Source organism: Pseudophryne corroboree, chromosome 1, assembly GCF_028390025.1.
Source record: "Pseudophryne corroboree isolate aPseCor3 chromosome 1, aPseCor3.hap2, whole genome shotgun sequence".
Taxonomy (NCBI): domain Eukaryota; kingdom Metazoa; phylum Chordata; class Amphibia; order Anura; family Myobatrachidae; genus Pseudophryne; species Pseudophryne corroboree.
In genome coordinates, this window is record NC_086444.1 from 161666384 (window position 1) to 161690926 (window position 24543).

A 24543-nucleotide genomic window follows, 5' to 3' on the forward strand; every position below is an offset into this window, starting at 1 on the left:
CACTTCACACTGAACGGTCACGGAGGGTGCAGGGCGCTGCTGGGGGCGCCCTGGGCAGCAATATTTAATACCTTCTTATGGCAAAGGAATACATCACATATAGCCATTGAGGCTATATGTATGTATTTAACTCAGGCCAGATACCTCAAAACCCGGGAGAAAAGCCCGCCGAAAAGGGGGCGGGGCTTATTCTCCTCAGCACACAGCGCCATTTTCCTGCTCAGCTCCGCTGTGAGGAAGGCTCCCAGGACTCTCCCCTGCACTGCACTACAGAAACAGGGTAACAAAGAGAGGGGGGGCACATTTTGGCGATATTTATATATTTAAAGCGCATATAGCAGAAACAACACCTTTTAGGGTTGTTTATATACATTTATAGCGCTTTTGGTGTGTGCTGGCAAACTCTCCCTCTGTCTCCCCAAAGGGCTAGTGGGGTCCTGTCTTCGATAAGAGCATTCCCTGTGTGTCTGCTGTGTGTCGGTACGTGTGTGTCGACATGTATGAGGACGATGTTGGTATGGAGGCGGAGCAATTGCCGGTAATGGTGATGTCACCCCCTAGGGAGTCGACACCGGAATGGATGGCTTTAGTTATGGAATTACGTGATAATGTTAGTACATTACAAAAGTCAGTTGACGAAATGAGACGGCCGGAAAACCAGTTAGTACCTGCTCAGGCGTCTCAGACACCGTCAGGGGCTGTAAAACGTCCCTTACCTCAGTCAGTCGACACAGGTACCGACACAGATGAATCTAGTGTCGACGGTGAAGAAACAAGCGTATTTTCCAATAGGGCCACACGTTATATGATCACGGCAATGAAGGAGGCTTTGCAGATCTCTGATACTGCAGGTACCTCAAAAAGGGGTATTATGTGGGGGGTGAAAAAACTACCTGTAGCTTTTCCAGAATCAGAGGAATTGAATGACGTGTGTGATGAAGCGTGGGTTAACCCCGATAGAAAACTGCTAATTTCAAAGAAGTTATTGGCATTATACCCTTTCCCACCAGAGGTTAGGGCGCGCTGGGAAACACCCCCTAGGGTGGATAAAGCGCTCACACGTTTATCAAAACAAGTGGCGTTGCCGTCTCCTGATACGGCCGCCCTCAAGGATCCAGCAGATAGGAGGCTGGAAACTACACTGAAGAGTATATACACACATACTGGTGTTATACTCCGACCAGCAATAGCCTCAGCCTGGATGTGCAGTGCTGGGGTAGTGTGGTTGGATTCCCTGACTGAAAATATTGATACCCTGGATAGGGACAGTATTTTATTGACTTTAGAGCAATTAAAGGATGCGTTTCTTTATATGCGAGATGCTCAGAGGGATGTTTGCACTCTGGCATCGAGAGTAAGTGCGATGTCCATATCTGCCAGAAGAAGTTTATGGACGCGACAGTGGTCAGGTGATGCGGATTCCAAAAGGCATATGGAAGTATTGCCATATAAAGGAGAGGAATTATTTGGGGTCGGTCTATCGGATCTGGTGGCCACGGCAACTGCCGGCAAATCCACTTTTTTACCTCAGACCCCCTCCCAACAGAAAAAGACACCGTCTTTTCAGCCGCAGTCCTTTCGCTCCTATAAAAACAAGCGGGCAAAAGGACAGTCTTATCTGCCCCGAGGCAGAGGAAAGGGTAAGAGAGGGCAGCAAGCAGCCCCTGCCCAGGACCAGAAGCCCGCCCCGGGTTCTACAAAGCCATCAGCATGACGCTGGGGCTTTACAAGCAGACTCAGGAGCGGTGGGGGGTCGACTAAAGATTTTCAGCAATCAGTGGGCTCGCTCACAGGTGGACCCGTGGATCCTGCAGATAGTATCTCAGGGTTACATGTTGGAATTCGAAAGGTCTCCCCCTCGCCGTTTCCTAAAGTCTGCTTTCCAACGTCTCCCTCAGAAAGGGCGACGGTATTGGAAGCCATTCACAAGCTGTATTCTCAGCAGGTGATAGTCAAGGTACCCCTCCTACAACAGGGAAAGGGGTATTATTCCACACTATTTGTGGTACCGAAGCCGGACGGTTCGGTAAGACCTATTCTAAATCTGAAATCCTTGAACCTGTACATACAGAAATTCAAGTTCAAGATGGAGTCACTAAGAGCAGTGATAGCGAATCTGGAAGAAGGGGACTTCATGGTGTCCCTGGACATAAAAGATGCTTATCTGCATGTCCCAATTTACCCGTCACACCAAGGGTATCTCAGGTTCGTGATACAAGACTGTCATTATCAGTTTCAAACGCTGCCGTTTGGTTTGTCCACGGCACCTCGGGTCTTTACCAAGGTAATGACCGAAATGATGGTTCTTCTACGAAGAAAAGGCGTATTAATTATCCCTTACTTGGACGATCTCCTGATAAGGGCAAAGTCCAGAGAACAGCTGGAAGTCGGTGTAGCACTAACCCAAGTAGTGCTTCAACAACACGGGTGGATTTTGAATCTTCCAAAATCTCAATTGTCCCCGACAACACGTCTGCTGTTCCTGGGAATGATTCTGGACACGGTTCAGAAAAAGGTGTTTCTCCCGGAGGAGAAAGCAAGGGAGTTATCCGAACTTGTCAGGAACCTCCTAAAACCAGGAAGTGTGTCAGTACATCAATGCACAAGAGTCCTGGGAAAGATGGTGGCTTCTTACGAAGCAATTCCATTCGGCAGATTCCATGCACGAATATTTCAGTGGGATCTGCTGGACAAATGGTCCGGATCGCATCTGCACATGCATCAGCGGATAACACTGTCACCAAGAACAAGGTTGTCTCTTCTGTGGTGGTTGCAGAGTGCCCATCTGCTAGAGGGCCGCAGGTTCGGCATACAGGACTGGGTCCTGGTGACTACGGATGCCAGCCTACGGGGCTGGGGAGCAGTCACACAGGGAAGAAACTTCCAGGGGGTATGGTCAAACCTGGAGACGTCTCTTCACATAAATATACTGGAGCTAAGCGCGATCTACAATGCTCTAAGCTTGGCGAAACCGCTGCTTCAGGGTCAGCCGGTGTTGATCCAGTCGGACAACATCACGGCAGTCGCCCACGTAAACAGACAAGGCGGCACGAGAAGCAGAAGAGCAATGACAGAAGCTGCAAGGATTCTTCGCTGGGCGGAAAATCATGTCATAGCACTGTCAGCAGTGTTCATCCCGGGAGTGGACAACTGGGAAGCAGACTTCCTCAGCAGACACGACCTTCACCCGGGAGAGTGGGGACTTCATCCGGAAGTTTTCCACATGATTGTGAACCATTGGGAAAAACCAAAGGTGGACATGATGGCGTCTCGCCTCAACAAAAAACTGGACAGATATTGCGCCAGGTCAAGAGACCCTCAGGCAATAGCTGTGGACGCTCTGGTAACACCGTGGGTGTACCAGTCAGTGTATGTGTTCCCTCCTCTGCCTCTCATACCAAAGGTACTGAGAATTATACGGAAAAGGGGAGTAAGAACAATACTAGTGGCTCCGGATTGGCCAAGAAGAACTTGGTATCCGGAACTTCAAGAGATGCTCACGGAAGATCCGTGGCCTCTACCTCTAAGAAGGGATCTGCTTCAGCAGGGACCTTGTATGTTCCAAGACTTACCGCGACTGCGTTTGACGGCATGGCGGTTGAACGCCGGATTCTAGAAGAAAAGGGCATTCCAGAGGAAGTTATTCCTACCTTGATAAAAGCTAGGAAGGAAGTGACCGCACAACATTATCACCGCATTTGGAGAAAATATGTTGCGTGGTGTGAGGCCAAGAAGGCCCCAACGGAAGAATTTCAATTGGGTCGATTCCTACATTTCCTGCAGGCAGGATTGTCTATGGGTCTCAAATTGGGCTCTATTAAAGTTCAAATTTCGGCCTTATCAATCTTCTTCCAGAAAGAATTGGCTTCAGTGCCTGAAGTACAAACTTTTGTCAAGGGTGTATTACATATACAACCCCCAATTGTGCCTCCAGTGGCACCGTGGGATCTAAAGGTAGTTTTGGATTTTCTCAAATCTCATTGGTTTGAGCCTCTCAAATCGGTAGATTTGAAGTATCTTACATGGAAAGTAACCATGCTACTGGCCCTGGCTTCAGCCAGGAGAGTTTCAGAGTTGGCGGCTTTATCGTACAAAAGCCCATATCTGATTTTCCATTCGGACAGGGCAGAACTGCGGACACGTCCTCATTTTCTCCCTAAGGTGGTTTCGGCTTTTCACTTGAACCAGCCTATTGTGGTGCCTGCGGCTACTAGCGACTTGGAGGACTCCAAGTTACTGGACGTTGTCAGAGCATTGAAAATATATATTTCAAGGACAGCTGGAGTCAGAAAATCTGACTCGTTGTTTATCTTGTATGCACCCAACAAGATGGGTGCTCCTGCGTCTAAGCAGACGATTGCTCGTTGGATCTGTAGCACAATTCAACTTGCACATTCTGTGGCAGGCCTGCCACAGCCTAAAACTGTAAAAGCCCACTCCACAAGGAAGGTGGGCTCATCTTGGGCGGCTGCCCGAGGGGTCTCGGCATTACAACTTTGCCGAGCAGCTACGTGGTCAGGGGAGAACACGTTTGTAAAATTTTACAAATTTGATACTCTGGCTAAAGAGGACTTGGAGTTCTCTCATTCGGTGCTGCAGAGTCATCCGCACTCTCCCGCCCGTTTGGGAGCTTTGGTATAATCCCCATGGTCCTGACGGAGTCCCCAGCATCCACTAGGACGTTAGAGAAAATAAGAATTTACTTACCGATAATTCTATTTCTCATAGTCCGTAGTGGATGCTGGGCGCCCATCCCAAGTGCGGATTGTCTGCAATACTTGTACATAGTTATTGTTACAAAAATCGGGTTATTATTGTTGTGAGCCATCTTTTTTAAGAGGCTACTTCTTTGTTATCATACTGTTAACTGGGTTCAGATCACAAGTTGTACGGTGTGGCTGGTATGAGTCTTACCCGGGATTCAAGATCCTTCCTTATTGTGTACGCTCGTCCGGGCACAGTACCTAACTGAGGCTTGGAGGAGGGTCATAGGGGGAGGAGCCAGTACACACCATGTGATCCTAAAAGCTTGCTTTTGTGCCCTGTCTCCTGCGGAGCCGCTATTCCCCATGGTCCTGACGGAGTCCCCAGCATCCACTACGGACTATGAGAAATAGAATTATCGGTAAGTAAATTCTTATTATTCAACAATTATTAAAGTCTGTGTGCAGAGGCTTTTTGTGCTGAACCAATATTTGTGGAAATCAGTATCTTAGGAATATTAGGCAAGCGTCATGGTTCCTAGTGAACTTGTTTACATTGGTTCAGTACACAAGATGGCTGCCATCGCTGAGAGAAGCCAGCAGGTGAAGAATAAAATACAGAGCAGGCAGATCTACATTTAAGAAATGGGAAGACCTCGAACTATCGACCCATCTCGCTCCTGAATGTTGACCTAAAGCTTTTCGCCAAAATCCTGGCTAACAGACTAGCTCCACTCTTACCCTCCCTCATTCACCCCGACCAGGTTGGCTTTATTCCCTCCAGACAGGCCGCAGATAATACTAGGCGTCTCATCGACCTCATCCAGTTGGCACAAGACAAGTCTCTCTCGACGCTAGTCGTGGCCCTCGACGCAGAAAAGGCCTTCGACAGGGTGGCCTGGCCATTCCTACAACAGACACTTCTAAATATGGGCTTGCATGGCGCCTTTTATAAAGGCGTTACATCGCTGTATCAGAATCCCTCAGCCTCTATCTTAATTAATGGCCTTTCCTCCGACCCTCTACCCATACGTAACGGCACCCGACAGGGCTGTCCCCTTTCCCCACTACTCTTCGCCCTCATTATGGAACCGTTGGCAGCTAGAATTAGGCTGAACCGTAACATATCTGGTATCATGTCGGGAACCCACAATCACAAAATTGCTCTATATGCCGATGACGTCATTCTCACCCTGACTGACCCATCTGCCTCCCTTCCACATCTGATGGAGGAGATAGCTACGTACAGCCGGTTTTCAAATTACAACATTAACCCAGACAAAACCGAAATCCTGGCCCTACATGTCGCGGACCCAGATCTTCGGCTCCTACAGGCCTCCTTCCCATGTGCTTGGCGAGCTGATAAACTCAAATACCTGGGCATCTATTTAACGAAGTCCTACTCTGGTCTCTATGCTGCCAACTTTCCCAGACTCTTAACCTCTATTAACACGATATGACCAAGTGGAATAAATATATCCTGTCCTGGTTTGGACGGATGACAGCCGTTAAGATGACTCTACTGCCCCGCCTGTTATATCTGTGGCAAACTCTTCCCATCCACGTTCCCACCTCAATCCTTAAAAATCTCCAGGCAGACCTTACCAGATTTATCTGGGCAGGGCGTAAGCCCAGAGTAAAGGTGAGAATCCTCCAAAAGCATCGCCTAGAGGGGGGTCTAGGAGTTCCTGACTTTCTTAAATACTATAGAGCTGCCCACCTAACCACGTGTGTCCTTTGGCACGATAAACCTGGACACAGAATCTGGACACATCTGGAGGCTACCACACTCCACAGATATTCCCCCTATAGCCTGCTCTGGTGTCGACCGAATAGTCGTCCCCCCGCCTCCTCGCTGTTGCCCACAGTGAGATTTACCCTTTCCATCTGGGACCTTTGTTCACGACTTTACCGGCTACGTTCCTTCCATCCTCTACTCACCCCTCTGTGGAACAACCCTGCTTTCCCGCCAGGGGAGAACCACCTGGCTTTTGATTCATGGACCAACCATAACACACTCTTTCTTCTGGACATTGCTCCGCTACATACGTTCCCCACATTTGCCGACTTGCAATCCCGTTTCTCCCTCCCACGCTCAACCTTTTATCAATTCTTACAGATACGCCACTTTTTTGCCTCTACCCCCGGAGCACCGCCCATGGGAGGTAAATCGAGCTTTGAATCCCTCTGCTGCACCTGCCGATCAACTAAAGGCTTGCTCTCAACTATATACCAAATCTTGTTAGCTCACAACTCGCCCCTGAAAGAACCCCACGAAATGGCGTGGGAACGGGAGGTAGGTGAAACCCTGACGCCAGATGATTGGTCTGAGATTAGGCAGGAAATCTCCACGAGCTCCATTTCGGTCCGAATTAAAGAAAATGCCTACAAATTATATTATCGTTGGTACCTGGTGCCATCACGTCTCCATTCAATTTACTCCTCTTGCTCGGATAGATGTTGGCGTCAGTGTGGCCAGCGCGGAACCCTGCTGCACATTTGGTGGAACTGCCCGCAGATTAAGGGATATTGGACCAGGGTCCATAGACTTATTTTTAAGGTCCTTGGACTGACGATCCCGATGTCACCTCTCTATTCCCTGCTCTCTCGCCCAATACCTCACACCCTTCGCCACCAACAGAAGCTAATTAAGCATATCCTAAATACGGCCAAATGCCAAATTGCGGCTAACTGGAAATCTCTGTCACCCCCCACAATCCCTGCTACCATTAATGCTATATGGCAAACTTATAGACTGGAACGTATTACTGCGGTTCTCCGGGACACCCCAGATAACTTTACCACTACGTGGTCACCCTGGACGTCACACTTCGGTGCTGAACCTCCGCTAACTACCATATAAGATAATGGGAACCATCACGATACCCTATCCAACTAAGGATAACCTGACGCACTGCCCAGGCGGCTGGGACCGCCCGACCATCCCTCCCCTACCTCCCTCCCCAATTCTCCCCCCCCCCCCCCTTCTTTTCTCTTCTTGCCTCTTTTCTCTTCTACTTCTATCGTTAAGTTTACTTTCTGCTCCTCTTTTATAAGCTATATTGTTCCACTAAGAGATATTCCTTCGCCCTTAGCTACGGTACATACCAGACGCATAACACTACCTATTGATGGCTTTCCATACATAGGCATACATATCTGTTTGATTCTCCACTTACTCGCTGTTGTACATGGGTAGATATTCTGTCACTGCTAATCAACTGTTAACTGCGTTATGTGCCAATGTGTGACACCTGTAATATATACTTTACGAATATCTTGTTAAAAGTATAAAATTCAATAAAAACTTTTTCTCAAAAAAAAAGAAAAAAAAAGAAATGGGAAGACCTCATCTAGAGTGAACCATGTGTTCCAGAACAATGTAATTGTCAGTATATTGGTAGTTTATAATATTGAGCAATGTTTTTCTGTACTCTGTTGTTTGCATGCCTCGGAATTCATTCCTTCTGTGGTAAACTGTAAAACACAAATCTTAGCTGAGAAATAACTAGTTACTGTGTTATCTGTTTCTGTTTGTGAAGCTGCCAATAGGAGAAGGCAAATCATTCCAAGGTCTGGTGGATTTGCTGAGCATGGAAACTCTCACTTGGAGCCCTCGATCCAGTCAGGATGGTGGGAGATTATTTGAGAGGAAACCTCTGAAAGACTCCCAGGACCCAGGTCTTCAGAGATCAGCCAGTGAAGCAAGAAATGCCTTATTAGAACAAGTAAAGTTTTAAAGTAAATATACAACATTTCAAGCAGATAGTGATTTTAGATGATTTTCATTTATGCTACAAGACTCCAGAATCGCAGATTCTCTGTAGGTATTCTGGTCCGTTCCATATGTAATATCACACAGTAAACCAGGGATGGGCAACCTTTGCCACTCTGGCTGCTGTGGAACTAAACATCCCAGCATGCTCTGTCACAGTTTGAGCATGCCATAACAGCAAAGCTGTTGCAGGGTATGCTGGAATGTGTAGTTCCACAGCAGGTGGAGTGCCGCAAGTTGCCTACCCCTGCAGCAAATAATTGTGTTTTAATGGATAAACAGTTAAGTGATTATTTTTTTTTTATTATTTTAACATCTATTCTTATAGTTGAAATGTATGAAAGCATTGCGGATTGTTACTCTGGTTATTTGCCATACTTGTTCACAGGTGGCTGATCTGGATGATGAGTTTGCTTCCGTAATCCTTGGGGAGCACAGCGAGGATTTCACTCTAGTACCAGTGGAAAAGGTACCTCCTACTACTGTGCCCAACCTCTGGCTTTTCAGTTGATTCTATTGATTCAGTGGTTGCCTACTGTACGTTTTTGTTTTGCTGTATTTCTCTATTTAATCATTATTCCTTGTGACTCTTGTACAGTTATCATTCGTACGTATATATGTTTTACAACATGCAGGTGTGACCGCACTACTTTAAATCAAGGTCAAACGTGCACCACATAAATGTCCTATTATGAAGCTGTGTGGCTCAATACTTCTGTGGAAGCCTGTCTGCCATATATTATAATGTGTGATAAGACTACCCTTTGTTATGGTTTAAGATGCAGCTACCAGCCCCAGTGTCTGTTACTGGGACACTGAAGACTTAATGCATACTAATATTCTGCCAAAACGGACAAATCAGGGCATAATAATGGCTCCCATCCTAATACCAGCACACTATATGCCATATGGGGGTTAGAATGCACTTGAAGCTTCACAGCAATTACAGTTACAAGTTGGCTAAGCCTAGGCATTCCCCAGTGACATTTCCTGTGCAGTTTAGACTTCCTCCTACACAGCTGTTAGTTTGCCCCTCCACCCCTACCAGTGTGAGTCCTTATTGGTAAAAACTCAATGGGTGGTATTCAAATGTTATCGCTGGTCCCCGTGCACGCATGCCGGCAGCTATTCAAATGTTGCTGCCGAGGGGTGCCAGACCTTCATTTCAGCTCGCTACCTCTGGGGTTAGCGAGCTGAAATGTACGAAACATGACCCGTATGGGTGCCCAAATGGGACTATACGCATCGCGCCCATTCGTTTGGTTGGGTTTTGCCACTATTCGCGATCTCCCGTCGCTTTAGACTGGAGATTGGACGCGATTAAACAATTTGAATTCCCCTCAAAGACTTTAGAAGAGGAAAACGTAGTAAGAAAAGTTCTGCAATGTGACCCATAGGCCTTGGATGGTAGAAAAAGTTCAGCCCTAGTTTTGTCACTATGAACAGAAAAGTTATGATTCTAGATTCCCATAGACACTTGCTGTGTGCAAGCATAGTATAGAAAATTAAATAACCATGGAATTTGAGATCTTTCAGTCATGTATGGTGTTCTGTATTGTATACTGTACATTTATAAACCATGCTTATAAAGATGAACCAAAACCAGGAAACCCATAACAGCTGTAAATGTAAACCTTAGATCTATGTGCATCTCACTAGCGAACCTATTGCACTGTACAATATGTTTTGGAATTACTTTTGTTTTTATCTTGCTTTCAAATGCAAGTGTTTGGCTAATATTAATGTTTACATTCCCACTCCTAGACTACTATTAATAGACTATTGGACCACCAGTGCTGAAGTTTTCCCCTGTAGTCATTTGAGGCCTTTATGATGTGCAGAAACCTAATATCTAAATTATTTTATTTCCCCCATTTCGTTTTTGTTGTGTTTGCAAGAGGTTGAATTAATTGACACAATGAATACTGTGGAATATCACTATATACGTCAGAATAAGCCCGTACTTGTACCTGTTCTTGTGTGTAGTTACAGTCTGCTATACGCAGGATCACTCTGGGTCACCTGGCAGTTCCAGTCCTGTGTGGCAGCGCCTTGAAGAATAAAGGGGTCCAGCCTCTGTTGGATGCCATCACACTGTATTTGCCGTCTCCTGATGACTGTTCTCATGACTTTATGTGAGTATTAATGGAACAGGTGTGATTGAACAGGATACCAACCATTATTGATTGTGGCTGTAGGGAGCAACGCTTCAACCTACTAAACCTCTGCAGCTGGGAAAAGATGGGGCTTCCAAGTCAGCACGTCACACATGTGGCTGTAGTAGCCCAGCCTCTGTTACTCACCCAGATAAATACTGGCTTCATTGCAGCCAGAAGATGACACATGGGCCTATTTTTGTTCACTCACATTTTTCCCCATGCCTGATTGTGATCTATCCTTATTGGTGGTGTTTTAGCCTCTCACAACAGCAATACTCTCACAGCAGTGAAATGCAAAATAAGGGTGTAATGAATAGTGAATGCTCTAATTAAAATCACAGGTGTCTGATATGTGCCTTCCCTGCAGGTCCTGGTACAAGGATGACCTATGTGCCCTGGCATTCAAGGTTCTGCATGATCGGCAGCGTGGACCCCTGGTCTTTGTCCGGATTTACTCAGGAACGATGAAGGCACAATCAGCAATACACAATGTGAACAAAAACTGCACGTGTGTATTTGTAATTAGGGAACATGCGTCATGTTCTAATGTATTTCCTGTAAGCCTGGCCACTGTTATTACTGAAATTAGCCAGTTCCAGAGTAATGATTGCCGATGGTCCTGATATAGACAGTTTCTATGGGGACCGTGAAATGCTGGCGCCATTTTCGTGATACACTTGTAATTGTGCTATTCACATTTTCTCATATGTCCTAGAGGATGCTGGGGTCACTTCAAGTACCATAGGGTATAGACAGGATCCGCAGGAGCCATGGGCACTTTAAGACTTTCAAATGGTGTGACCTGGCTCCTCCCTCTATGCCCCTCCTCCAGTTTAGAATCTGTGCCCAGTGAGACTGGATGCACTCTGTGGAGCTCTACTGAGTTTCTCTGGAAAAGACTTGGACTTATGTTAGGTTTTTTTATTTTCAGGGAGGACTGCTGGCAACAGTCTCCCTTCTTCGTGGGACTTAGGGGAGAGAAGTCAGACCTACTTCTGTGAGTTTAAAGGCTCTGCTTCTTTGGCTACAGGACACCATTAGCTCCTGAGGGTCTGATCGCTAGGTACGCCTAGATGCTCGTTCCCAGAGCCTGCCGTCACCCCCCTTGCAGAGCCAGAAGTCAGAAGACAGGTGAGTAGAAGAAGATCAGAAGACTTCAGTGACTGCATTCTGAGGTACCGCACCGCGATTGCACGCTTCGCGCCATGCTCCCTCAGCAGCACTACAGGGTGCAGGGCGCGGGGAGGGCCGCCCCGGGCAGCATATAAATCCTCATTTTGACACTGGCAAGAGGGGACATTAGTGCCAAGGCACTGTCCTAACCCCCGCCAGTATAAATATTTGTTGAAAATTGCGGGAAAGAAGCGCACCATTAAGGGGCCGGAGCTTCTTCCTCACACACACACACACACACACACACACACACACACACACGACAGCTGCAGGGCGCAGGGGGGCACCCTGGGCAACATAAATCCTTGTTTATGGCAAAAGGCACACTGTCCTACCCCCGCCAGTATAATTAACTATTGATTTAAGAACGGGTGAAGCGCGCCATTACGGGGGCGGGGCTTCCTCACAAGAGAATCGCTGGTCCTCCCTTCACTACTGACATGTATCAGGGTGCAAAAAGGGGGGAGGGGGTGATGTATATGATGTTTGTATTATGTATAAAAGCGCTGCAGGTCTGTTTTCAATGATATGTTTCACAGGTGGGTGTTCTTGGCGCTGGGGTGTGAGCTGGCTTTTCCTTTCTGTGTCCATCTGACAGAGGTCTGGTCCCAGTGTGTCTGTGAGTGTGTGTGGGACATGTCTGAGGCAGGGAGTTCCTCCCTGGAGGAAGCCATTTTAGGGACAAAGAGTGGTAAGGTGGTGATGCCACCGACTAACAAAGCTAAATATTTATCTTATTAAAAACACGTTAAAGGTTAAAGAACACAGTACGCAATTGGAGCAAAAAGTACCGCAAGGGTACTCCCTTAACTATACCTTAAGGAATGTACTTATACTGTAAACCTCTGTGTAGTGGTAGAGTGTAAATGCAACACAGAATAACCTTATTACCTTTAAAGCTGTTCGAGCGTCACCGACGCTCTGAGAATACTTAACACTATAAGAAATACACAGATACCGTGCTCAGGGTCCAACGCCTAATATATATATTATGAATGATATACTTGCAAAAGAATTAATACAAATACAAATCATACACTACAATATAACATAGACTACCTAACCAGATAACTACACAGGAAATACAATACAATACAATACAATACTATTTAAGGGAAAATAAGAGAGAGAGAGGGGAAGAGAGAGAGAGAGAGAGAGAGAAATGGCTCACCATAACAATACAGACAATATGATTGCAGAGAAGCTTACACATGTGAGGAACAATCGCTGCACAGTTATTCAATGCTGAGAATCTTTGTGGAGAAAATACTTGACCTTACCCATACTGGCAGTCCCTATATACACAACCCTACAATACCGCATGGGACAGAAGCTAGACTCCATTTTATTAAAGCTCCCATGATTCCAAAGACTGCACCACATGGTTGAAAGGGGGAGGGGAAAATACCCGGCAGCAGCCATTTTAGATTTGCAGGTCCAAACACATGGCACTCTCTACTACACCACAATCACATAGCAGAAGACACAAGACTCCATTTTATTCCAAAATGTCCAAGCCTCAGAACAATGCATATGTTCTGATTTTACAATTCCAAACCATCTAAATCACCTTTCACAATTTCAATCCAACTTCCTAGAACCATCTTATTCACTTTCACATTCCAAACAACTTCAGTATCTCAATAACCAGAGCATATTCATCACAAGACCAGATCACAATGTAACCACACATCTCAGCCCGCCACTGCCACAAGCACATGCCCAAACGCAACTGCATGGTGGTATTTATGATTAACAAGATATATATTATAACTAACCAGTACAATCTATTTTAAATCACCATAGGCAAACAAATACCACAAATGCTATGCTACAGGTTGTCTAATGTCCCAGCTACCATCACAGATTCCCAGATCTATCACACAAACACCCAACAATCACACAACCAAGTTACAATATCCTATTTAAACCAGAAAGCAATCTGTCTATATTTCCTTATCTAGCCATGTGAATTCAATACTTAGCCTTTGGTGCCTGGTGATGATCCAGCCATGCTTCTGAGTGCTTTGTTCTGAGTGTAGCTTCATTACATCTGTTCTCTGAGGCCACCAGCAAAAACTGACCCCCAACCCCCCCAGACAGGAACTATCCTCCTGTGTGTCTGTTCCTAGGGGAGGGGTCTCTCTCTCTCCTTTGTATATGTTAATCAGGTTCAGCCCTGAAAATCTTAGTAAAAGGTTGGCTTGATCATCCATTGTTCATCTAACAAAGTGATCTTAGCTTTTATACATATAATCATATCTATCCGCTGCAATGTCCCACAACTTCACAACCAGCATCAAACTAACCCACACATCATTCTGCTTGCTTCAATACCAAACATGATGGGCGCATCTGGTTCTGTTCAGATAATACATATTCATGACATCAATTCATCAGCCAATTCTAAATCTCCATGATGTCTGGTGCTTGACATTATTATAACCATGTACTGTATGAAACAAGCGCCGAATCCATCTCCGTGCCATGTCCGAGCAAATGCGTGTGTTTCCATATATTGCTGTGCTCGCTGCGCATATTTGCAAGTATAGCGACTTAAATGTGTGTGTGGTTTGTATGTTCTCTCTATGTAATATTTTTGACTTTGACACGACACACCAAGAGCCTTTATGGGTGAAAGAAATACGTGGTAGTATGCGTCATATCAAAGATTAGATAAGGCTATGTCTAATGCTGCATGCTGGATATGTAGAAGATGTGTTTTGTCAACATTCTGTTCTTCCATCTGCAGGCGACCCTCTCTGGGTCACATAAAGTCCGTTTACAAATGTTATGACTACTGCTACCGACACGGACTCTGAGTTCTGTGTCACCGATAGGGATTCCAGGGAAATAGATCAAATAAGACTCCCTCCTATGAGCTTAATATTTGCTTTCCCAGCAGTCACCCCCTGTGTTAGATAGTGCACTGTCTAGGGTGACAAAGAAGGTAATTCTCCCTGCACCTGACACGGCTTCACTAAAAGAGCCGGCGTTCGAAAGGTGAAAACTAAATTAAAATCCATTTATGTTGCAAAGAGTGCACTGCTCAGGCCCACTATTGCTTGCGCGTGGGTGTGTCGCATTATAAAAAAAAAAAAAAAGAAAGCTTGTCATCAGAAATTGACACGATTGATAAAGATCAGATACTCCCTAAGTTAGGAAATATCAAAGACGCTGCCGCATACATGCTAGGAGCAATGAAAGATATTGGACTTTTGAGTTCACAAGCCGCTACCAGGGCAGTATCGGCTCGGCGGGCGTTGGGGATTCGCCAGTGGAACGCGGATGCAGATTCCAAGAAAAATATATAGGATCTCCTATACAAAGGTGAGGCCTTATTTGGTGAGGGACTGGAGACGTTGGTCTTGGCGACTACCGCAGGTAAGTCGATATTTTTGCCCTCTGCACCTGCACTGGCAAAAAGATCACCCTCACATGCAGTCCTTTTTCGGCCCGGTAAGTACAGCGCGAAGATGTCTACAACGGCTTCAGGTTACCAAGAACAGAAGTCTACTCCTGCTTCTGCCAAGTCCACAGCATGACGCTGGGGATCCCTCGCGGGAAGTAGCTCGTGTGGGGGCACGTCTAAAAACTGCTCAGTCAGGATTGAAGTCAACCTGACCTGGATCCCTGGGTGTTACAAATAGTGTCCCAGGGGTACAAACTGGAGTTTCAAGACTTTTCCCTTTGCCGAATTTTAAAATTGACCTTGCCAGCGTCTCTTCCAGAAGAAGCACTTATAACAATAATTCAAATTTTATGTCAGGACCAGGGCATAGTCCTGGTGCCTGGGTCACAACAAAGGAAGGGGGTTTATTCAAGCCTCTTTGTAGTTCCGAAACCGGATAGCTCGGTCTGACCGATCCTGAACCTAATAAAAAAATAATAATCTGAATCTCTACTTGAAACGGTTCAAGTTCCAGATGGAATCACTGGGGGCAGTGATTTCCAGTCTGGAGGAGGGGGATTACAGGGAGTGAGTTGACGTAAAGGATGCTTACCTGCATGTTCCCATTATCCTCCTTACCAGGCTTATCTGAGATTCGCGGTTCAGGATTGCCATTAGCAATTCCAGACGTTACCTTTCGGTTTTCTCCAGTGCGCCGAGAGTTTTCACCAAGGTGATGGTGGAGATGATGGTCCTCCTGCGTCAAGAAGGTGTCAATTTAATTCCTTATCTAGAAGATCTCCTGATAAAGGCGAGATCCAGTGAGCGCTTGGTACAAACATCGCGCTCTCCCTGTCCATACTCCAACAACACAGTTGGATCATAAATTTTCCAGGAAAGACTATTTGTTTTTCGAAATGATTCTGGATAGGGTAGTTCAGAGAGTTTTTCTTCCGGTGGAAAAGGCTCTGGAAATCCAGAAAATGGTAATACTAGATTTGAAACCATCAAGAGTGTCGATCCATCAGTGCAAATATGGTGACGGCCTACGAGGCCATACAGTTTGGCAGGTTCCATGCCAGGGTATTCCAGTGGGACCTGTTGGTAAAGTGTTGTCGAAAGCCAGGATTTCACTCCTGTGGTGGTTACACAGCTCGCACCTATTAGAGGGATGCAGGTTCGGAGTTCAGGACTGGGTCCTGGTAACCACGGATACAAGTCTCCGAGGTTGAGGAGTTGTCACTCAAGGAAAAGCTTCCACGGAAAATGCTAAAGTCAGGAAGCCTGCCTTCGTATGAAATTGAGAACCATTTACAAAGGTCTTCAACAAGCGGTACATCTTCTCCAGGTTCATACCGTGCAGATCCAGTTGGATAATGTAACAGCAAGGCGGACAAAAAGCAGAGCGGAAATGGCAGAGGTGACAAAGGTCCTCCTCTGGGCAGGAAAACATGTCTGTAATTTTCAACTGGGAAGCAGACTTCCTCAGCAGACACGATCTCCAGCCGGGAGAGTGGAACTTCCACCAAGAAGGCTTCGCAGAGGTGACAAGTCTTTGCGGAGTTTCTCAAATAGACATGATGACATCTCGTCTCAACGAGAAGCTTCAGAAATATTGTTCCTGGTCAAAAGACCCTCAGACAATAGCAATAGATGCACTGGTGACCCAGTGGCTATTCCGGTCAGTGTATGTATCCCCTACACTTCCACTGTTCCCAAAAGTTATTGGGATCATAAGAAGAATGAGGTTTGGGGAAAAATTTTCATTGCCCAGACTGGCCAAGGAGGGCTTGATGCCCAGATCTTTAGGAGTTAAAAAAAAAAAAAAAAAAAAGGATCCTGGGCCTCTTCCTCTTCGCGATGACCTACTACAGTAGGTCCCGTGCGTGTACCTGGACTTACCGCGGCTACGTTTGACGGCATGGCTGTTGAGAGCCAGATTCTAGCCCGAAAGGGTATTCCCAAGGGAGTCATCCCCACTCTTATTCAGGCCAGGAAAGGAGTAACGTCTAAACGTTACCACAGTCTCTGGTGAAAATAGGTGTCTTGGTGTGAATCGAAGAAAGCTTCAACGGAAGAGTTTGTTAGGGTGTTTTCTCCATTTCCTACGGGCTGGAGGGAATGCAGCATGAAATTGGACTCCATTAAGGTCCAGTTTTCAGCATTGGCGATTGTCTTTCGAAAACTATTGGCTTCCCTTTCCGGAAGTTCAGTCTTTCGTGAAAGGCGCGTTGCGCGTCTACCTTCCATTTGTGCCTCCAGTGGCACCTTGCGTTCTTCATGTGGTGTTGCAATTCCTTCAATCACGTGGTTGAACCTTTACAGAAGGTGAAGTTGCTATTACTCACTTGAAAAGCGGTCATCCTGTTGGTCTTGGCATCTGCAAGGCGGGTGTCTGAGTTAGGGGCCTTATCTCACAAGAGCCCTTATTTGATCTTCCATGAAGATTGAGCTGAATTTGAGGACATGTCAACGTTTCTGCCGAAGGTGTTGTCCTTTTTCTGCAGGAACCGACCTATGGTGGTGCCTGTGGCTACTGACGCCTTCGCTGAGTCAAAGTCTCTGGCTGTGGTTAGAGCTTTGAAAATTATGTCACCTGGACGGCTCAGATTAGGAAAACAGAGGCTCTGTTTGTTCTGTATGTTCAACATTGGGTGTCCTGCTTCCAAGAAGACCATTGCGCGCTGGATCTGTAGTGCGATTCAGCATGCTCATTCCACGGCTGGATTGCTGTTACCGAAATCGGTGAAGGCCCATTCTACTAGAAAGGTGGGCTCGTTCTGGGCAGCTGTCCGGGGTTTCTCGGCATTGCAACTTTGCCGAGTAGCTGTTTGGTCGGGTTCAAACACTTTTGAAATGTTTTACAAGTTTGATACCCTGGCCGCTGAGGACCTCATGTTTGGTCAATCGGTGCTGCAGAGTCATCCGCACTCTCCCTCCCGTTCTAGAGCTTTGGTATAACCCCATGATTCTTCAACTGACCCCAGCATCCTCTAGGACGTATGAGAAAATAGGATTTTAATACCTACCGGTAAATCCTTTTCTTTTAGTCCGTAGAGGATGCTGGGCGCCCGTCCCAGTGCGTACTGTATCTGCAGTTATTGGTTGTGGTTACACACAAGTTGTGTTACGATTTTTGTCAGCATATTGCTGCAAATTCTTCATGCCGTTGGCTTGTGTTCTGTTGAATGCAACGTTCTGCGGCATGCTTGAGATGTGAGCTGGTAAGATGCTCACCGTGGTTTAACAATAAATCCTTCCCTCGAAATGTCCGTCTCCCTGGGCACAGTTACTATAACTGGAGTCTGGAGGAGGGGCATAGAGGGAGGAGCCAGGTCACACCATTTGAAAGTCTTATAGTGCCAATGTCTCCTGCGGAACCTGTCTATACCCCATGGTTCTTGAAGTGACCCCAGCATCCTCTACGGACTAAGAGAAAAGGATTTACCGGTAGTTATTACAATCCTATTTTAAAGGGGACAGTGTTACAAATTAAGATATGCTGCTTACCAGCAGGTCTAAACCTATAATGCTGTACTCTTTGAGACGCGCTTAGCAGCATTAGAAGTGTGTCACCATAGTAGCATCGGCATTTCACTGTCCCCATAATGATTATCGGCATCATAACTGTTCATCATCGTATCAAACTCTCTTCTTTAATAGACAGGGATTTCTATGGGTTGCGATGCTGCCAGATTTACCAATATCCGGAATGCTTTGCATTCCGGATATTGGCCCCCGCAGCTACCTCCATCTGAACATTACAGTAGCCTATGGGCTACACATTGCGGGTATAGTTCTGCAGGGTTCCCCCAGACCCCTCTGCCAGCAATGACCAAAGTGAATGGCATGGTCAACAAGACTGCGCACGTACTGCACAGAGCATATAGCAGAGATGGGCTCCTCTCAGAGGCGGGTGTGTAAATTGATACATCTGCCTGGTAAAATTGCGTTCTGCAGTCCGATCTTGGGCGGTAACATTGCGCCAAGATCGCATTGGAAGTGCGATTTTCTACTAAATGTCCCCCTTTGTGAGAAGAGATTAATCCTTGCAAAATCTAGTAGTGAAATGCTCTCTGTGATTGGCTGCCCCCCTCTCCCATATAGCCTATAGAAACTTGTTGAAGAGGATTGGATGGAGTGTAGTGCTCTGCTTTCAGCAATAATATCACAGCATTATATGCCCCCCAACTTCAGGTAACAGGAGGGTTCCTGAGCTGGGCGATATATTTGCTATGTGGAGACCGTCAGGTTATCGTAATGAAGCAAATAAAAGCCTCCATTCATATTGATAAGTGCAGCATAATGTAAAGGCTCAGAACCAAAACAAAAGATATACTCCCAAACCGCGCTAATTACAGTAGCCGCCTATGGACCTTCAGAAAATCCTTCACCAAGATTTTAAGAACACAGATTTTTCACACCAAGTAGAAAGGACATGTGGCGCTACCATAAATTTTAACACCTCATAGGTAATAGTAAAATCCCAAAGAGTCTAAAATTATACTTAATACAAATACATCCTTTTGAGATGGAGATCCGTAAATCTATGAAATGAGAAAAAAGGAAACAATAGTGCAGCACCAAATGATATTCTGCCTTTTCAGTCCCCTTTATTAGTTCCACTCACATGGACAAGGAATATATTTCGCATATCATCCACATAAGGCTGTTTCTTCTTAAGTCTGAGATCTCACTCCGTGATACTAAAATTTGAAACCGATGTACATAGTGCAATAGAGTCTGGATAAAATACACAGACTTTAATAGATAATTACACTCACATTTAATAATTAAAAACAATGCATGTATCACCACAATCTGGTGTTTCACCAACAATGGAATTCCCACAGTTCACCGGTCCCAGAAGCCTGTTGATCCCAGATGGAGATGATCAGGTTAGGTCTTTCAGAGTCCTGGTGCAGGGTCACAGCGGTCCAATTGGTGTATGTAGAATTGCTCCAATACACCAATTGGACCGCTGTGACCCTGCACCAGGACTCTGAAAGACCTAACCTGATCATCTCCATCTGGGATCAACAGGCTTCTGGGACCGGTGAACTGTGGGAATTCCATTGTTGGTGAAACACCAGATTGTGGTGATACATGCATTGTTTTTAATTATTAAATGTGAGTGTAATTATCTATTAAAGTCTGTGTATTTTATCCAGACTCTATTGCACTATGTAGTGTACATCGGTTTCAAATTTTAGTATCACGGAGTGAGATCTCAGACTTAAGAAGAAACAGCCTTATGTGGATGATATGCGAAATATATTCCTTGTCCATGTGAGTGGAACTAATAAAGGGGACTGAAAAGGCAGAATATCATTTGGTGCTGCACTATTGTTTCCTTTTTTCTCATTTCATAGATTTACGGATCTCCATCTCAAAAGGATGTATTTGTATTAAGTATAATTTTAGACTCTTTGGGATTTTACTATTACCTATGAGGTGTTAAAATTTATGGTAGCGCCACATGTCCTTTCTACTTGGTGTGAAAAATAATGTAAAGGCTGTAGGAAGTGCTATACTATAAGATAACTGGGTACAATTCTCCCTTTATGCTGTTATCATGTCCTATGTTTCTTGTTCAGGGAAAGGATGAGTCGGCTGCTCTTGCCCTTTGCTGACCAGCAGGTTGAAATATCCTCCTTATCTCCTGGAAATATTGCTCTGACTGTCGGCCTTAAAGAGGTTAGCCAAATACCTGTATGTTTTCCTGTGCAGCCGTACCCCTGCACTTCTCGTGTACAATGTGTAGCATCACTATTGGTAGTCTGTGCATGGGATGCGCAGGGTAATGCATTTATTATTACAAACTCTTTATTTTGGTTGCTTACAATATAGTATGATAAAAATGTGCTGCATTTCTAAAGATGCATAGTACAGCATGGTTATTGCTTTACAAACTCCCTGTACTGAAACAAATTCACTAAAGAGATACTAAGAATAGTTTATCCATTAGTGGAAATATAATTCACTCCTATTGCAAACCTCATGTAAAGTTTTTTTATTTTTAACTTCTTTTCCAGTCATTCATTTTTTATCTTTTCTGGTGATCCGAATATAATTTGGAATTGAACATGTTAATTATAAATTTCACCTCCCAGACTACTTATTGGTGTAGAGGTATATATTCCCATAAACTTGTAATTTTATTGTCACAGACGGCAACGGGAGACACCATTGTGTCCTCCAAAGCAGCTGCGTCGGCCGCCGCTCGCCGAGCAGGAAGGGTTGGAGAGAAGAACAAGGACCGAAATGCGCAGGAGAGCCTTGTATTGGCTGGAGTAGAGATTCCGGAACCAGTTTTCTTCTGTACTATAGAACCTCCCTCTGTAGCCAAACAACCTGGTACATTTCTAACTAGATGTGTAAAAAAATTAGAATTGAAAATGATATATAATTGCATAAAGTTTATTTGTTTTGTGTTGTGTAATGTCAACACAACCTGTTTTATACTTGGATTATTGTTTATATTTGTACCTAGATTTGGAAAATGCACTAAAGTGTCTTCAGTTAGAAGATCCGAGCTTAAAAGTGAAGATTGATCCGGACTCTGGCCAAGTAAGAATTTATTGCATATAAACTGAGGACTTCTAGCTGTATGTAATTTGGCAGGAATATCCATACTGAAAGCAAGAAGCTTCTCTCACACTTGTTCTATTCTTTATTTTTAAATCTGTTTTTGCAGGATAATAATTTATAAAATAGGCCCCACTTATTTGTAGCTGGTCATGTTCTTCAAGGACAAATACAATATTGAGCCACTGTGGCTACTGGAATAGCTGCCGCCTTACCTTTTTATTCTTATTGTTGATTTGTAAGGCGCTACAGTGTCAGACAGTGTGGAAGAAGAGGACGTACGTAAGACAGGAATATACAAGAATTAACCAGAGAGATTCAAAAATTAAACCAATGAGTAGGGAGGGCCGTGTTCGTGAGATGGCTTACAATCTGAGAGAGGGCAGATCTGAGGCAAGTGGAGTAGGCGTGACTCAGTACACGGCTGTCCCAATCTCTACTCTAAGGCAGCAGGATTGGTAGACTGATGAAATTGCGGTGTCATGAACGGCAAGGGAGATTTGATGCCTGGCAGTGGAGGGTAGATAAAGGAGCTCTGTATTGAACATGTAGGTTTAGGTAGTAGTCAGACATCAATCAATATAGCAGAGGGTACAGGCAGAGACATTGAAAAAGAAGATATCTATGAAGTGAACTGATGATAAAGACCAATCTAGTGAAGTGTGTAGGAGAAATTTATTAGCAGTGTTGAGGGAGCAGCAGAGAGGTCCTGGTGGATGCGCAGACAGTAGTGATCCTTAGAGTGTGCTGTAAGTAGATCATTGCTCACTTTTTTTATTGCAGTTTTCAGTGGAATGTTGGGATGAAACCTAATTACTGAGGGCTCACAAAGGGTCTGAGAGGAGAGAAAGTGAGAATAGGTGCTTGCGGCAGGAAATGCTAATCTAGGTTGAAACCTAAACTGTTCGTTATTACCTATGGGTTTCCAAACTTGTGATGAAGCTAGGGCACATCTGAAATTCATATATCACCTAATGCTTTATATGTTGTTGTGGTTTATAGTTTGTGAATCCGTTCTTGCATTTCATTCTTTGCCGTGTTGAATTACAGTTGATTCTCTGTGGAATGGGTGAACTTCACATAGAGATCATCCATGACCGTATACGGAGGGAGTATAAACTGGAGACCTACCTAGGACCTCTGCAGATTGCATACAGGGAAACCATTCTCTCTTCGTCCCGAACGTCAGGTACAATTTCACAATACATATTTCTGCAGCGGGGTACACTTTGTTCCACATGGAAAACATCAGGGGTGTAGAGCGGGATCTTGGATCCAGAGGCACCATCAGGCAAAGCTTTGACTGTCCCAGGATGCATTGGTGCCTCCTCTATAACCCCGCCTCCAGGCACTGAGCTCAGTTTAGAGTGTTGCCTGCAGGCAGCAGGTCACCTAACAGGTGGACTGCACTGGGCAGCCCTGACAAAGGTAAAGAAGACTGGACGCAGCACTGTTATGTCAAGGTGACATTCAGTGCTGCGTCTCCGTCACCTCCCAAGCGGCGTCACATACTCTTGTGGCTCAGTTCCTGGGTACTTGCGGTGGAGACACTCTCCTGGTTCGCGTGGCTGCTACGAAGGGCGGAGGTAAGATTGTCCCCCAGGCGGGACCCGCCACAAAATCGCGTTCCTTATTGCAGTCTAGGGAGACTGACTGCTATGCTGGCGTGGACACTGTTACCGAGCAGGGACCCCACTATATCCACCAGGGCATAGGAGTACAGGTAGGGTGTACTAACGCCCCTATTGTGAAGGCTCCGTAGTACCGGCGGTGAGGTCCAGCATAGGGGAGCCGGCGCTTGACCTGTAGCCCCTCCCCCGACCCAGGGCACCATTCTCTCGCAGATTTCCCGCCCTGGAGCTGCCTCACACTCTCCCTCAGTTCCTGACAGAGATGCTGGGCCAGTGCAGTTGTATTGTGCTTATAATAATCTCTGCATTGCCTGTTACTGTGTGTGCCTGTACCTGCTGTATGGTTTCACTCTCATGTGTATCCCATCTAAGGTAGCTATCACTATATTCTATACCCGAAGAGACTAGGTGCGTCAGGGTCCTCTAATATAGTGTACACAATACTTATCATTATACGGATATTTTACTGTATTACAGTCACGTACACCGGGATTTAGTTCACAAGTTTGTGTATTCTGACACTGGTTGTGTACTTTGTCCACAAGTTGTCTGGCTTCATCGTACTAATAGACTGATTGATTGTTGCTTTATTACAATGTCTAACAATAAGGACAGTAAAACTCTGGAAGCTCCTGTAAGTTGCAAGGTATGCTCCAGAGGTTTACCTGAGGGGGACATATTGTGATGGTCTGTTTTCTAAATGTCATACACCTCCCAGTCAGCCTGCAGTTCCTGTAACTACAATGGAGCCACCCTGGGCTATGTTCACTACCGTCCTGGGGACTCTGGTGGACCGTTTAGCCCCCCCTATGGGACCTACGGTGCCACTGCCACCACACGTTGTCCCTATGGTAAATCTGCCTTGGGTGGAAAATTTGTCTACCCTGCTGCAACAGTTAAATCAGTCTTTGGTTAGACAGAAATCTACTCTAGGTCACTCCCGTGTCTCTGGCTGCTTCCTCCTCAGTCCACTATCCTCTCTGATGTTTCATTTGGTGAGGAGGGGGAGCATGCGGTCCTGGCAGACTCTGAATCCTGTGTTACCGACGAGGATTTTCCCTCACAGGTCCCTGCTCTGGTGGTTGCTATTAAGCAGGACCTACAAATCTCTGAGGATGAGGAT

The 24543-nt window shown here is 45.5% G+C and overlaps 1 protein-coding gene across 7 annotated transcripts in view; it reads left to right on the forward strand.

Annotated features, from left to right (window-relative positions):
* Positions 1-24543, forward strand: part of GFM2 (GTP dependent ribosome recycling factor mitochondrial 2) — a 119769-nt gene that overhangs the window by 73154 nt on the left and 22072 nt on the right. For 6 of the 7 annotated variants that reach the window (XM_063963855.1, XM_063963851.1, XM_063963852.1 and 3 more), the window contains exons 10-17: positions 8246-8431; positions 8867-8947; positions 10465-10613; positions 11005-11145; positions 20799-20898; positions 21372-21558; positions 21695-21771; positions 22840-22978. In XM_063963855.1, the coding sequence (XP_063819925.1) occupies positions 8246-8431; positions 8867-8947; positions 10465-10613; positions 11005-11145; positions 20799-20898; positions 21372-21558; positions 21695-21771; positions 22840-22978 (1060 nt within the window). Of the gene's footprint in view, positions 1-8245; positions 8432-8866; positions 8948-10464; positions 10614-11004; positions 11146-20798; positions 20899-21371; positions 21559-21694; positions 21772-22032; positions 22740-22839; positions 22979-24543 lie in introns of those variants that run through there. The other variant, XM_063963857.1, reaches the window with a different exon arrangement.